A 16264-nucleotide genomic window follows, 5' to 3' on the forward strand; every position below is an offset into this window, starting at 1 on the left:
GGTGACTTCTGATTTTTTTTTTTTTTTTAACCATTTATAACGTAGTCCCCCTCCATTTCTCTCACCTCCTAGATAAACATTATTAAGATACCAGTCACAGAACTGGCTGCTGTTTCTGATAGCATCCGTTCCCCAGCAAACCACACTTCCCTTGAACCGTCTTCCAGTCGCCTAACATAAGCCCCAGTCCTGTAACAGGTGGCCAATACCCTCTTGCCAAGACAGCATGTTTTCTTAGGATGATCTGTCTTTGGTTGCAGATTGGCAGCAAATGTGAGCTGAGGACCTTTAAGCACTGGATTTATTTTGTATGTTTGTGTCCTATAATTTGTGTGTATGTCAGGCTTGCTAAAGTTCTGTGTATTTTCAAACATTTGTTCATTTCATCCAAATTGTCAAATGTTTTGGTGTATTTTTTACATAATGTTCTCATAACTTTGTAATTTCAGTTGGCTTTGTAATGATGTCTCCTTGTTTCTTGACATTAATAATTTTTTTTCTTTTTTTTCCTCCATTAGTCTTTGATAAGGGTTTATCAGTTTTACTAATCTTTTCGATATATCAACTTTTAATGTCAGTTTTTTTCATTGTATTTTTAAACTGGGTCTTTGCTCTTCATTATTTCATTCCTGTTACTGCCTTAGATTTCCTTTGGTGTTTTTTTTGCTAGATTCTTGAGGTGAAATTCAAAATACTGATATTCAGTCTGTTTTTTAATATATGCATTTATGTCTATAAATTTCTCTCTCAGCCCTTTGCCAGCTTCGTAACATAAGTTTTGACTTCTTCTTTGATTCGTCAGATTACTTGGCTCTTTTGTTATTATATAATTTCCAGGTAGTTGCAGTTTTTTTAGATTCCTTTTTTGTTGTTGATTTTCAGCATAACTCTTTCATGGCCAAGGAGCTTACTCTGAAGTACTCACTTGTTTACATCCTGTTGAAGCTTTCTCTGTGATTGGACATTGGTTAATTTTCATGTATGTTCCATGTACAAATGAAAATTATGTGAAATTTGCTTTTCGTTTTTTTTTCTAAAGTCAGTTAAGTTTATTAGTAGTGGTGTTATCTGCTATATTTTGGTTTTTTCTATGATTTGTTGAGAGATTTCTTAAAGGCTCTATGATTTTGAATTTGTTTCGTTTTTATATAGTTTCTTCAGTTTTTGCTTTAAGTATTTTGAAGCTGTGTTTCAGGATGCATACATATTTGAAAATGTGATATTTTCCTGTTTGGATTCTTTTCTTTACCATTATGAAACGTCCTTCCTTTTCTTCAGAAGTGTTATCAGGTTTTAGAGTCTGATATTAGAATGGTTACAATACTTTGGGAGGCTAGTTTTTGTACTACTTTCACTTCTTTTATTCTTTTACTTTCAATTTTCTGTTGGTCTTGTTTCTAAAGGGTGCCTCTCATTAGCAGTTTGTCGTTTGGTTTTGCATCTTCAGTCACCACGCTGCCCTAATATTTGTCATGTAAGTCAATGCAGCTGACCTTGTCATAGAATACCTGATACAGTTTTCTAATTGACGTGATTTTTTTTTGTTGTTAAAACATTTTCTGTATATTTTTAATGGTCATCCTGCATATAACAATATATATCTTGGACTTACCATTTTAATACAAATAAATACTTCACCACTTCTCTCCTTTGCACTTTAACGCCACGTATCCCCTGTCTGTCTTTGCATTATCTCTATGGCCCACGTGATAATTATTGTTCTTCAAGTCCGTACGTCCACACATTTATCCTTTCTACTTCTCTGAAATTCTGCCAGCATTTCATTATCTTGTTTCCAGCGAGGTTGTTTTTCTTTTTCTACATTTTACATCCAGTGTAGTTAACATCCAGTGTTGTGTTAGCGTCAGACTGCGATGTCCTGACTCCGCACTCTACCCGTTGGCTGTCAGCCGGTGCTCCTGGTGGTGGGAGTGCTCTTAGTGCCCATCTCAGTTATGTGTCTTCTGTCTGAACTGTTTCCTTTTGTGCTTCATTGAGTGAAGGTCCACTGGAAACAAACTTATTTTTTTTTCTGCCTGACATGGAACTTGGGGTTGGTTTTTATTTTCTTAAGCACTTTTGGGTTTTTATTCCTTCGTCTTCTAGTTTATGTCATTCCTGTTGAGAGGTCACCTGCTGAGTTTATTCTTGCTCTTTTGTAAGTGAAGTGTCATTTTTCTCTAGATGCTTTAGAATTTTTCTTGGTCATTGGTTTTCAGTGGTTTGATTATGATGTCCTTCAGACTGGTTTTCTTTTCATTTATCCTGCTTAAATTACCTTGAACCATTCCAGTGAATGTAGAAGTATTTCATTGGTCTTTTAAATTTGGGTTTCTCTGATAATGACTCCGGTTCAACATTGTTTTGATAGATTTTTGGACATAGGTAGATCATTCTCCATAAAGTGCTCATTGAATTATTTTCATATTAACTTGAAGTTTTTAAGTAAAAAATTTAAATCTATTCTGAGGTTCTCAAAAATTCTGTCCAGTATTTTTCTTAACCTTTGAAAATCTTTGAAAACATGTATTTTGTTCTTAAAAATAAATTAGTTGTAAAATTAAAATTGTAAGTCATGGTATAATTGTTGATTCATTCCACGTACATGGTGTATAATGGATATCATTGTTTATCCCTATTTGTATAAGAGCTGATTTATAGGGCATTCTGGTTAATAGTCTCTTGGGTAGCCTAACTGTTGCTGTTTCATACTCTACTGAAAATCCTATAAACTACCAACTATTTAGAAATACCAGAAAATATACATTATACTTTTTAATGTCACGTAGCAAAAGATAGAATACTGAAGCCAACTGATAATTTCATTTTTAAAACATAGGGCCACGTTACGTGGTACAAATAGGTGACAAAATTATCGACTACAATGAAGAATTCCGCCTTTTCTTGTCAACAAGAAACCCCAACCCCTTCATCCCGCCGGACGCAGCCGCCATAGTTACAGAGGTTAACTTCACCACCACGAGAAGTGGATTGCAAGGCCAGGTGCGTGCGGGTGGGCGGTGCGCTGCCTGGGACATCTTCTGTAGCTCTGTGAATACATGATTCCTTGTTGGAGTCTGTCTCAAGAAGCTGATGAGCATGTAAACTTCTGGAAACACCTTGAAAATGTATTTGTGAGTTAGAGTAGTAAAGCATTCGGGTTTCCTTTATCCTTTGCGTGAGACACTCGTCGTTAACATCAAGCTGCTGCCTTTGGTTTTATGGCCTGTTTCCGTTGTGTGTAGTGGAATTGGAGAGAAAGAAGGATCATAGACTAAGATCAGCTACTTTTTCTTTTTTAATGATGTAAACTGAGGTTTCACTGTGAAAATTGCATTTCGTTGACTTATTTGGCTAGGGGAGCAAGGGTGTCTGATTCCTCATGTGACTTTTTTTCCCCGCCAAAATATAGGCCTCTTTGAATTCCCTGCATCTGTGTATCACTTACTGTACTTCAGAATATTTTATGAATCTCAGAGTGAGTTTTTATATCTAGACTTTTATTTACACAGTTCCTTCCTCACTCTCTTTTTAAAGACATTGTGCCTATTGACTTGTTAATCTTTTTTAAAGTTTATTTGTTTATTTTAGACAGAGGGCATCAGCGGAGTAGGGGCAGAGAGAGGGGGAGAGAGTAGAGTAGGGGCAGAGAGAGAGAGAATCCCAAGCAGGTTCTACACTGATTCCACACTGACAGCACAGAGCCCGTCTCAGGGCTCAAATCCATGAACCATGAGATCATGACCTGAGCCGAAGTCGGACGCTTAATCGACTGAGCCACTCAGGCGCCCCGACGTTGCTTTGTAAGAATAACTTTATTAAGATTCAATTCACATATCATACAATTCATCGATTTAAAGTATACAATTCAGTGTTTTTTACTTATTTTTTTTAAAAGTTTTTATTTTTTTAGTGGACTTGAGGGTTTATGGTAACTCTGTGTCTAATATTTTGAAGGACAAACTTTTCCAAAGTGACTGCACTCTTTTACTTTTCCACCAACAGTGTGTGACGATTCTCCTTTCTCCCCATCTGGCCAACATCTGTCTTATTAATTGTAGCCATCCTAGTGGACCTGAAATGGTATCTCGTTGCAATTTTGATGACACAGTCTTTTAAGGAAGTTATTTTTTAATTTCTTTATATGAATGCTTACCATTAAAAAACTAGTTTCCATGTTTTTTATATATTTAATCTAATTTTATAAGTTTAGAACTAAGAATTACATATTGATAAGTAATACAATTTCTTACAGGTGTCCTGTAATATTTAATACTTTATTGATCAGTGTAACTATTTTGCCTCTTTTTCTGGTCAGAAATAATTGTGAAGTGTCTCATGTTTAACTCGAAAGAATCAAATGAGGTACATAATATAATAATTATTGTGATATTTGGTCAAACATAAGACCTGTGTGTGGGAAGTTTGTTTTGTTTGAACTTCATCACTAGAATAATTTTGACTTAAAACAAAAATTTTTTTTTTAAGCTTTTGGCTTTAACTATTCAGCATGAGAAACCTGACCTAGAGGAACAGAAAACAAAACTGTTACAACAGGAAGAAGATAAGAAAATACAGTTAGCCAAGCTTGAGGAATCTCTTTTAGAGGTAAGATATAGTTATTCAGGAAACTTTCTTATATTACATTTTTAATGAATATAATTAACAGTATTTTTTAATAGTGCCTTCAGCATGTTTTTGGTTGTGTCAGTGATGTGAATATATATCTTAAAATCAGACTTCAAAGAGAAAAAAGTAGGTATCTTGGGATACAAGATCTTAAGGAGTAATAGTAATGTGTAAGACAAGTGATTTTTATGTATTACTGTCTTTTTATTGCATTATTTCACTAATATTTATTGCATGCTCCGAATTTCGAATGACATTAAAATGCAGCATGAAATTATGATTTATTCTGTACCTTTAAGTAGTTTTTATTAGATTGCTAAAATTAATACATATGCGTGTAGTATATCATAATTTACTGTATCATTCTTATAAACTATAAAATGTTGAATTTCTTTTAAAATAATGTAAGGTTTCATAAAAACCATCAAATTAATGATAGCTAATATGGGCTTCTTTTATTTTAATACGTGTAACGCTATTCATGTTATTTTGTTAATTTTTGCTACAGACACTTGCCACATCTCAAGGGAATATTTTGGAAAATAAAGATTTGATTGAATCTCTGAATCAGACGAAAGCAAGCAGTGCACTTACTCAAGAGTCACTTAAAGAATCTTACAGACTCCAGATTTCTCTTGACCAAGTAATTATTTCCTTTCTTTTATGGTCTTCTATCATGTTTTCTTCACCTTTTATGTTAATCTGATAAAAAGTGTCGAATGAGGACCTGAGGGGAATGACGATTACAAAATAGAAAGCACTTCAAAGCCCCGGAGCCTTGGGGGTGCTCCTTGCTGCCCCAGAGGGGCTGGTGTGGTGCCCGCGGCATCAATAATACGCGCCGCTGCCTTCTGCTGATTTCTGGCATCACACTGGTTCACGTTCTGCAGCTCTAGTCTGTACTGAAGTTGAAAATTAATGTTTCACAAATAGCCAACTTTGCCATTCCTGGAGCTTTTTAAAATTAAAGCATGTTTAATGTATTAATTGAGAGTTTTCAGGTGTTTTTTCCACTAACAACATTTTTCTTCCCTACTCATCTCGGACCCCATGATTGTGATGATCTGAACTATTTTCTTGTAAATGCTCAAAATGCTTTTTGGCTTATTCTTTTGATAGTTCCTTTTGCCAAATTCTAACCCAAATCCATAACATAAATATATCCTGTCTTCTCCTACCTTCTAGTGATTGAACTTTGCTTGAGGAAAAACACCCCCAAACAGATGTATGTGACTGTGAATCTCCAGGCTCCAGCCTGACCACAGCTCTCAGGGACATCCTTTAATTCTTTGCCAGTCATCTCAGTGACCTTTTCACGTTTCCTTGGAGTACTTTTCAGCCCTTGCTCAAATTGTACCTTTACATATCGTTACTTTTTAAGTCTTTTCTTATAGGAAGGGCTCTTTGGAAACCAAAGCACGAACAGGTTTACAACCCGATTCTCATCTAGCCACCTCGTTTTCTGTCCCAGGGCTAAGCTCGGCAGATGTTACACCTGTCATTTCTGATCTTACCACACAAGGGTTTTGGACTTTCTGACCTTCTCTTTCTGAACAGGCGTTGCTGAGTCACACACATAATTTTACCAATACCGTATTTGTAATCCTGGTGCTCGGATCAGAATAACAGTGCCATGGAGAACCTCCTCAGAGTCCCATTCAGAGCCTAGAGGCCATTTAATCACCCTTTACTTTCTGTCAGAGCGAAGGTCCCCGTGGACACTGGCTTGTTCTGTGTTTATGTCCAACAGTGCTAGGTGCTTTTTGGTATTTGGTGTGGACACCTGTAGACTGTCTGGTCCGTCCGTCCACACACATGTGATTCACAGCTGTAACTTTCCTCTCCTGCAGGGATTGTAGCACGGTGCCCTTTTTATTACTACGCTGGTTCTCTTTTGGAATGTACACTCTTGTCACTTAATTTCTGATCACAACTGTGTGGCCTGTCTTCGTACCCTTTCCCTAATGTAGGTGCTGGTGGTCCTCATTCCGATCCACCGTGAGCCACTTCTACCTCTGTAGGCGACTTTAATCGGAGAGGCAGATAATTATCTAAATACATTGCCCTCTGTTCTATAAAAATAAGAAAAACTGGGCCCTATTGTTCCTGTTATAAAATTGGTCCTCTTCTTTGGTTGTCTGGGGGAGGCTCACATGGGTGTGGCGGTCTGTGGGTGGCAGTAAGGCGCTACTGCTGAGGTGTTTTCCTGCCCCACCTGTGGTCCACAGGAGCGGGATGCGTACCTTCCCCTGGCTGAGAGTGCCAGCAAGATGTTCTTCATCATCTCCGACTTGGCCAAAATTAACAACATGTACCGTTTCAGTTTGGCTGCATTTCTCCGACTATTCCAGCGGGCTCTGCACAACAAACAGGTACACTCTTGCTTGCCCCGTAGCTGATACTGAATAGGAGAGATCACTTTTCTAGGTACTTAATTTGTAACAGTAATTTCCTGAGAAAACTTGTTTAGAATTACGTTTTAGAAGACCCCACGTAACAATTTTAAGCCATATTTAAAGAAACGGGCTCCTTAGTGTATTTTATGTTCTTACAAACTACCCCAGTGTGACAGTCCTTTGAATGGAAATGTTTTAAATTCTGAGTACAAATTAATATGTAATAGAGTATCATTAAAAATGGTAGAAAGAGAAATGTCTACATAATCTTCTCACTTGGGGAAAAGAACATTGAACGTTTCATCGTACACGTTCGTCGTTTGAGGCTTTGCTACATTCCAGGGTTTGTTCTAGTTATCGGGGCTGCAGAAGTGTATGCTACGTAACAAGTGTATGTGCTCGTAGAAGGAAGGGAACGTGAATGGATATAGGTTGTTTTAACCCACAGGTATCACATGGTCTTGAAAGTAAGTGTCAGTATATCACAGACAACTTTCACGTCATATATAGGAACCTGCGGTCTTTTTGAGAAACGGTGAGGCTGCACAGTACTTCGTGTAACCAGGTGCTGTATGGACACTGTCTGCTTATCTGTGCTGAATAGCATATTACCCCAGTCTTGGTGGTGTTTTTCTTCCGCTCGTGGATCCTGTGGGGAATTTGGTCAGGGCGGAGCAGAGATGGCTTATCTCTGTTTCACCATGTTTGGGGCCTCAGGTGGGACTGGAGGGGGAGACAGGGAGTCTGGTGCCTCGGGCTGGTGGGAGGGCTGCTGACTGATGTACTGTCCCTGCTGGGCTTCCTCACCGTGTGGAGCAGTGCGTTCCTGGTGGGACATCTGGGGGACCAACGTGTGTCTTCTGCTCGGTAAGGCAGAACCTTCACGACCCGACCCTGGGTGGGTATCCCTTGTGCTGTGTTGTGTGTGGTGGAAGCTGTCACAAACCTGCCCGTGGTCAGGAGGAGTGACAAAGAATCTGGCCATGTTTTAAGACAGCTATAGAAACTTGTGGTTTTTCTCTTTTCCATTGTTTTCCTTCTCTCGTTTTTCCCCTGGGTAAATCCCTAGACACGGATGACTGGCACAAAAGTGCACGTTTGTGAGCCGTTACACAGTTGCCATCTCCCTACCTGTGGAAGCACGTGCCATTGGTGCAGTAGACTGAGGCAGCAACAGTGTCCTTTTCAGTCTCTTAACCAACAATGGATTATATAGATCTTTGAATAATTTTTCATTAAAAGTTTCTCATAAATTACTTAGAAAGTATGCAAGTATAGGTTTGTTTTAAATGTTTCTTTATCCTTTAGTCAAAAAATATTCACATTAAAAGTGAGTTCACTAGTATGAGAACTGGTAACTAGGTTAGCAGTTCTGACTAAACCCAAGGAGAACATTGGTTATTCTGTGCTCCTTACAAAAGTGTGTAGCCCAGCGTCTCCTCGGTAACCACACTTCTTCCATAGCATGGTTATCGAATACCACTGACCTGCATGTGTGTGTGTGTGTGTGTGTTTGAATTTACTTTAAAAAGCAATAGAATCTTGAAGATGTAGAGTAAAAAACTTGATTTCCAGTGTCTTGGAAATGCATTAAATCTTGTAGTGGGGTCTCTCAGTGGATCCAGGGGTCCATTTCACACGTGACCTTTGTTAATAGTGAAACGAAGACGATGTCTGCCACGTGAACCAGAAACAATGAGCTGTCTCAGAACATGCTGCTAACAAGGCCCGAAACCGAGGTCTGATGGATCTGAGTGCTGGTTCATTAGTTTTGTACCAATTTTACACATTGTACGGCTTATCCTGGATGTCTTTCTCTAAACTGTTAAAATTACTTTACTGGGCTTTTTCCTTGTCCATTAAAATCACAAGGAAGGGAGGAAGTTAAGACCAAATATTATACCAAAATTGAACTTTTCAAGGCATGTAGGCTGCAAATGCTCCCTGAGGTGACATGAAAAATCACGTGACACTTAGAGAAAGACCAGCCTTGACATCCTTCTTCTCCTCTTCAGTAGTCAAAGGAAATCACAATTAGTGGTATTTTTCAAATCGTGACAATCCTGTACAATGGAAGTACAGAAACAGATAAAAAAAAAAAAAACAAAAAAACTACAGGTGGTATGATTTCTAAACAGCATCAACATCAGTGTTCGTGTTCATCGTTAGTTAACACGGAGACCATGGTTTAAGATCGTTTAGGTTCTTATATTGAGGATGAGAAAATTGTGGTCACACTGTTTCAGGACTTGATTGGTAATTATAATGTGAGTAATGAAATGGGTTTAACCCCTACGAAAGCAGTACTTTTAATGCCATTAGGTATCAGAGTGGTATGGTCAAATTCAATTCATACTGTATTATTGGAAATAATTATTTAGTCCCTGTATTATTTAGTCCCTTAAGTGGATTGACAAAGATAATTATTCCAGAATCAGCTTTGAGTCTGGAGGAACATTTCATAAGTGTGATTAAACTATGGGGTATCATTTAACTGTTTATAAATTTTTTAATGGTTTTTCAGTTTTCAAATTGTAATCTACAGGATTCCGAAAGTACAGAACGGAGAATCCAGTCTCTTATCAGCTCATTAAAACATATGGTCTATGAATATATATGCCGTTGTCTGTTTAAGGTAAGAAATATTATTTTTTCATGTATAAAATACTACCTGAACTTGTATTTAATACAGTCTTACAGTGAAATTGTGGAATCCTTTCCCAACTGGAAACATATTGAAATCGGCCTTTCTGATATTTTCCCAGAGTAACATTCATTGCTAAGTGGGGCGTCTTCTGGCTTTCTGGGATGTGGTAGGAGAATGACGAGTGTGGAGGGTTATCTCCCTTCCTTCTGAACGAGCCCGTAGCTGCCGCAGGACCTTGTGATGAGTCATCTCCTAGCTCGGGTCTCTCCACCTCAGCACTGCTGACATTTTGGACCACGTTTGTCATGGCACTGTTGTGTGGCACTGTGTCTACACAGCTGTTGCAATCAGAAATCTCTCTTGAAATTGCTTGGGGGCAAACTTGGTTTCTCTTCCTGGAACTAATGCCTGATCCTGAGACATGAATGTCATAGACATCTTCATATTAAAAGGGCCCCAAGGAGTAGAAAATGAAACATATTTTAGAAAATTATGAATGTTGTAGAAAACACAGAGGCTTTTTACTTTAAGATGTTTTTTTCAAGGGTCAGTTTTTGGGTATTGGTTGAGATATGTTGAGGAAGGGCTTTGTAAAGACAAGTGAGAGAAATAGAGTTGTTATGGCACAGTTATACAGCATTCTCAGAAAACCTTGAAAAAGATCTAGTTACTACATTCTGTAGAAAGGGATAGTAATTTTTATGATTAGAGTGACAATGTTGATGATCTTTACTGGAGACTGAATAAATCTTTCAAATGTCAAGGGCTGTTAACGGAAGGTGAGAGTTATAGCTGGGTATTTCTGCAGAGTTTTTGCTTAATGAGAACCGTGGAGATTTCTCTTCAGGTGTCTGTACAGTGTATGTGTATTCTAGGTGCCGTTCAAAGAATCACCTGTTTGGCCCTGAGTTTTAACCTGTACACACGACAAATTATAAGCAGATGACGTCAAAGTCCGTTTGGTCACTAAAATGTTAGGGTTCTAGGTCTGAGGATGACACAGCAGTAGAGTTTCATTGATCCTTGATCTCACGTCTCTAACGTGTACGATATATTAGCTCACATGATACTTAAAAATTGTTAGTACACAAACTGAAACGTATTTTCTTGAAGAGTTTCCAACTTGGTGGACCTATAGAGAAAACGCTCGGTCGCTCCTGCCTGCGGTCGCTGCGTTAGACTTGGCCTGTCCCACGCTCACTCGGCTCCGTACGGTCCCTGTCCTTTCTCTTCACGTGCACATGTACATCTAGCTGACATTTTCAGTTTTCCTTGGTAGGTGTTTTCTTCTGTTGCCTCTCTTCTCATGCAACGGGTCCTCAGGATCTTTCCGTGAATATAAATATGTTAACCTCATTATTCTTAGTGAGCGTGTGTATTCTGTAATGTGGCTCATCCTAGTTTATCTGCTACTGTCTTGGTGGATTGAGGTCTCTCCTTCCTTGCATCCTTTTCAACCCTGGATGTTATCAGTCTTTCTATTTTTTGTCAAGTTATGGTTTGTAAATATTTCCTGCCTCCTCTGAATTTTTATTAAATGTCTGTTTTTACCGTCCTCCCTTATTTGCCCCATCTGTTTGTTTTCTTGGTATTTTAAAGAATAGGCTTTGCTTTACAGAACAAATCTACTTGATGGTAATTGTTTTATATTTTATTTTTTAATCATTGGATTTATTTTTTGATTTCTGTGTTAGTGAATTTTCATGATTAGTTTTTTTTTTTTTAATTTTTTTAACATTTATTTATTTTTGAGACAGAGAGAGACAGAGCATGAACAGGGGAGGGACAGAGAGAGAGGGAGACACAGAATCTGAGACAGGCTCCAGGCTCTGAGCGGCCAGCACAGAGCCCAACGCGGGGCTCGAACTCACGGACCGTGAGATCATGACCTGAGCGAAGTCAGACACTTAACCGACCGAGCCACCCAGGTGCCCCCATGATTAGTTTTTTAATGTAGTTTTAATATTTATTTTCTAGTGAATATATTAAGGTTGCGGAGTTTCATTTTGATTCTTCTTCTAGTAATATATTTAGTGCTTTTTCACTTTTCTTTTAAAACCTCTACACTAAATGTGATTTGTGATTGTGAATACTTTGTGAAAGTATTATGGACCTACACTTACTTCAAGGTGTCACCAAAATCCTTATGGAAGTACATGGACTATAAAATATTATTCCTGAAAAATGTTTAAGTCAAAAGATAATATAAAATTTCTTACTCATTCCAAAAAATAGTAGCTTATTGGGAATTTCTTACTGTTGACCTATATATCTGCACCTCAGTTTATATATTCTTATTTATTTTTAGTAATACATTATATCTACTGATGAGATTTAAATCTTTATGTCCTATATTCTGTAATGTAATTAGGGAGGGGAAGATACAGTAAATGTTGAGTACCAAAGTGATGTAACGTATAAGTGAAGTTTAGCTAGGGTTACTTCTTTTAAGTCACATTGTCTTTTAAAAATACGTGTAAGTTAAGCTAAAGCCAACGTTTTATTGCACTAGGGGAGAGCTTGTAAGGCTGCACATCCTTAACATTTTAGTGCCCAGCTGGAATTTGGTATTGCCTATCTTGAGACATACTTTTCTACTGTGAACACTTGAAAACATTTTTTAAAAGCTAACGTCTATAATTCTTAACATATGTTTTTAATTGGTGATGGAATATGTTTTATAATGTTCATATTTCTGTGTCAGTAATGTTAAATGTATTCAACATGAATTCAGCATTCCATGGAGTTTCAGTGGTGAATGACAATTAGAAAGCATATTAATTATAAACCAATGAGGTCCATTTTTGAAGATTTAGCATTATAATCTTACTTAGGATGGAACTGATTTCGTATTTAGTGAAAGCTTTTTGGATTTTTAGCAACCACCTTCACATTAAACTGCCTTTTCCTCATGCTGATGTTGCTGTTGTGTTGCCAACAGTGGTGTGGCAACACCAGAGCCTTGAAGCAGAGCCTGGGATTATTAGTATTCACATCACACCCACGTGAAAGCAAGTTGACCTGGAACAAAAAAATGATTGACTTGTTTTGTAGCAGAAAATTTAGGCTTGTAATAAACTAAAACAAATGGAGAAGGCTGTCTAGCAATTTCAGTTCAGACTATTGGCTCTGTCATTCTTTTTGTCCAAGAGATCAGAGCGTTTATTTCAGTAACCCAAGTATTTTGGACAATTATCGGGTAAGTAGCATATTCAGTTCCCCAACACTTGTGGTTCTGTCGGACTGTGCACAAGCTGGCGCCTTTACGTATCCTTTCTTCCTCCCACTGTGTCATTTGGAACAGATACGAAGTAAGGGAAGTTGCTGTTGGGCTGTGAAGTGATTTTCTCATGTACTGGATGAGAGCACAGAGGAGGTTTGGAGAGCATGTGCTCTTGCCGTGTCCCTGTCCTCGTGGAAGCATGGCGTACCGGAGCACTGGCATGCAGGGAGGGTGCCGGTGAGGGAAGACGGGTCACCTCGCCTTCCTCTCCAGTGGATTTGCCAGCTGATTCAAATGCAAATGGATATTACACTTTAAAAGGAAATTAATGGCATTTCCTGACTGTATTTATCCTACAAATCATTTAGTTTGGATTCTGGTATTTTTTTTTCTATCAAAATGTGTTGTCTTTTAATAGAAAAGTAGAAGTTCTCTGATTGGATATTTAAAAATTTTATAGCCTTTCATTTTATTAAAATGAACCCTGATAATTTGAATCATTTTCTTCTGCTTAGAAGATTTTGAAACTTTTAGTATTACATCTAACCCTTTAGATTTTCTGGAAGTAGGGTTGAATGTGCATAGAATTGTTAACTAAAATGTGTGACCTACCACCTCAAGCACAACTGTGAGTACTTGGGTTCTTTTTTTTTTTTTTTTTAAGTTTATTTATTTTGAGAAGAAAGAGACAGGGAGAGGGAGAGCAAGACAGAGAAAGACAGGGAGAGGGAGAGAGAGAGACAGAGAGAGAGACAGGGAGAGGGAGAGGGAGAGAGAGACAGAGAGAGAGAGAGAGAGAGAGAGAGGGAGGGCGGGAGGGAGGGAGAGGGAGAGACAGAGACAGAATCCCAGGCAGGCTCCACGCTGTGCAGAGCCAACACAGGGCCCAGTCTTACAAACCCTGAGATCATGACCTGAGCCAAGATCAAGAGTTGGGTGCTGAACCCACTGAGTCCCCAGGTGCCCCTGCCTATGCTTGGTTCTATGCTGTCTACGTATTTGCTCAATTAAAGCAAGACTTCATATGGTAGCAGGTACTTTACACATTACCTTGAAGTTGTTTGAAAGCGATGAATAGTGTCAAGTACAAATAAAAGGAATAGATTTCTTATTCTTGCTACTGTTTCTCAGTCTCTGAGAATCAGGAGGTTTATAGAAGATTTTTAAGATAAATTTCCTTTCTGGTACAGTAGTATGTAGTGCATCAGGTGACTGTAAAGCAGGTAGCAACTGTGTGTCACCTTACGTGTTCCAGGCACCGGGGAAGCACCTCACATACGTTGTTACTCACTTCCTACGACAGTCCTATTCTCTAAAGGAGGAGACCAAGATGCAGAGCTAGCACCCGTGCTGTAGGTTATTCCTGTGTGGAGGGTGTTGGAACTGGGATTTAAGCCCATTCTGCTTGATGCCTGAAGACTCAAGGCTAACAGGGTGCAGTTCAAGCAAAATCATCCTGTCTGGAAACACTTGACCTCATCCTAAAGTGGGCTTTAAGACTCCCTTCTACCATGTTACTCGTGTGCTAACAGTTTCACCCTTCCTGCATATTCACTGGGGTGTGTGTGATGCCAGGGTGGAATTTATGGGATGCCATGTGGCTGATTTATACTCGCTAGTCCTCTGCCTTCTCTTACTGATTTTTCTTCGTGTCGATGATCAGTTGAGATTTTGCTTATATCCCCATGATACTAAAGAATTTTGTTAACAGAACCAAGCCTAATGAGATGAGTTGACATTGAATTAAAACACCTAAATTGGGGCGCCTGGGTGGTGCAGTCCCTTGGTTTCTGACTCTTGATTTCAGCTCAGGTCAGGATCCCAGGGTTGTGGGACTGACCCCGTGTTGGGCTTCATGCTGAATGCGGAGCCTGCTTAAGATTCTCTCTCTCTCCTCTCTCCTCTCTCCTCTCTCCTCTCTCCTCTCTCCTCTCTCCTCTCTCCTCTCTCCTCTCTCCTCTCTCCTCTCTCCTCTCTCCTCTCTCCTCTCCCCTCTCCCCTCTCCCCTCTCCCCTCTCTCCTCTCTCCTCTCTCCTCTCTCCTCTCTCCTCTCTCCTCTCTCCTCTCTCCTCTGTCTCCTCTCCACAGCTCACTTGCTCGCTCTTTCTCGAAATCAGGAAATAAGTAAATAAAATACTGAAATTTTTTGGTCTGAAAAGCAGTGTAGATCAAGGACGTCAGAGGTACAAAGTAATTTCTCAACTCTGGATGATGACAGGGTTTTTTTGTTGTTGTTTTGGTTATTGTTTGAAGCAAATATTCAGAAAATCCGTAAGCTTGATTTGTACATTCTTAATTTGACCCCGGTTTATTTGGAAATAATGTGTCCTCTTGTCTCTCAGTAAATTGTATTTTTAGGTGTATTCTCGAGTCATAATTGTTTTTTATTATAACGTTGTTCTTAAATCCCTGGGGCTGAAAGGATTCCTTGGTATAGCTGTCAACCAGCTGCCAGAAACGGCTTCTGCCGCCTCCAGTTTGGGAAGGCGATGAAGGTCCGGGTTAGCCTGTTGTAGTTCCCGTGCCGTTATCTGTGGGGGATGTGATGAAAGAGGCTCAGCTACGATTGTGTGCTCATCCCTCAGGCTGGGAAGTCTTCTGTCTCCAGAACATAGGGAAGAAGGGGAACTGCCACTACCCGTTTGTTGACTCTGTGTTATGTGGCTATTCTTTGCCAGTGTTTTGGAGTTTGGCCTCAGTGATGGAATTAACAGTCAGCTCGCTGAACCCAGCGCCTGATCTGAGAACCCTAGGGTGCCAGGGCCCTGCCGTCTTTGTACTAACCCTAGAGACAGAGACCGCATTCTTCTTCCTCAGGTCAGAGGAAGCAGTGGCGGGGTAAGGGTAGTAGTACTGGGTGTGAATTTGTGTGTGTATATCTCTGGAGTAGAGAATTAAGTGTGTTATTAAGTGATAAAACCTTCAAAGTAGTACATGTATTGTCTTATTTTTATCTTAATCGTTATCTACCTTCGATGAGGGATGCTGTGGTAATCATTTTAAACATGCATTAATTTATAAAATAAGCATCTTATCCAGCCAGTCCCCAGTCAGCCAACCCCACACCTGAATTCTTACTTTCTCATACCTAAGAACACTCCACATCTCCCCAAATGACAGGTCTTGCTTTTTATATTTTTAAAGTCACATGTAGTTGTTTCCTACACATGCTAGTTGGTTGTAACTCTTTTCCCATCATCTGAGTGATGGCCATCTGCCCAAAGTTTTTCTATTTGGAGAAATTTTTTTAAGTCATTAGCTATGTTATGGTTGTGAACACATGCTTTTTATTTATTCACTTAATAGGTATTTACTGACTACTTGCTGCATATACATACACAGCATGTACTTTTATGAAATAAACTGTGC

At 39.0% G+C, this 16264-nt stretch overlaps 1 protein-coding gene across 4 annotated transcripts in view; it reads left to right on the forward strand.

The window, feature by feature from the left end:
* Positions 1 to 16264, forward strand: part of DYNC2H1 (dynein cytoplasmic 2 heavy chain 1) — a 342976-nt gene that overhangs the window by 149920 nt on the left and 176792 nt on the right. For 3 of the 4 annotated variants that reach the window (XR_006208595.1, XR_006208596.1, XM_042959288.1), the window contains exons 66-70: positions 2840 to 3003; positions 4489 to 4608; positions 5138 to 5272; positions 6858 to 7001; positions 9550 to 9660. Coding sequence is in view for 2 of the 4 variants with exons in the window: in XM_042959288.1 (XP_042815222.1) it covers positions 2840 to 3003; positions 4489 to 4608; positions 5138 to 5272; positions 6858 to 7001; positions 9550 to 9660 (674 nt within the window). In the remaining 2 variants the exon portion in view is untranslated. The remainder of the gene's footprint in view (positions 1 to 2839; positions 3004 to 4488; positions 4609 to 5137; positions 5273 to 6857; positions 7002 to 9549; positions 9661 to 16264) is intronic. The other variant, XM_042959289.1, reaches the window with a different exon arrangement.

Source organism: Panthera tigris, chromosome D1 (genome assembly GCF_018350195.1).
Source record: "Panthera tigris isolate Pti1 chromosome D1, P.tigris_Pti1_mat1.1, whole genome shotgun sequence".
In the NCBI taxonomy this organism is placed as follows: Eukaryota; Metazoa; Chordata; class Mammalia; order Carnivora; family Felidae; genus Panthera; species Panthera tigris.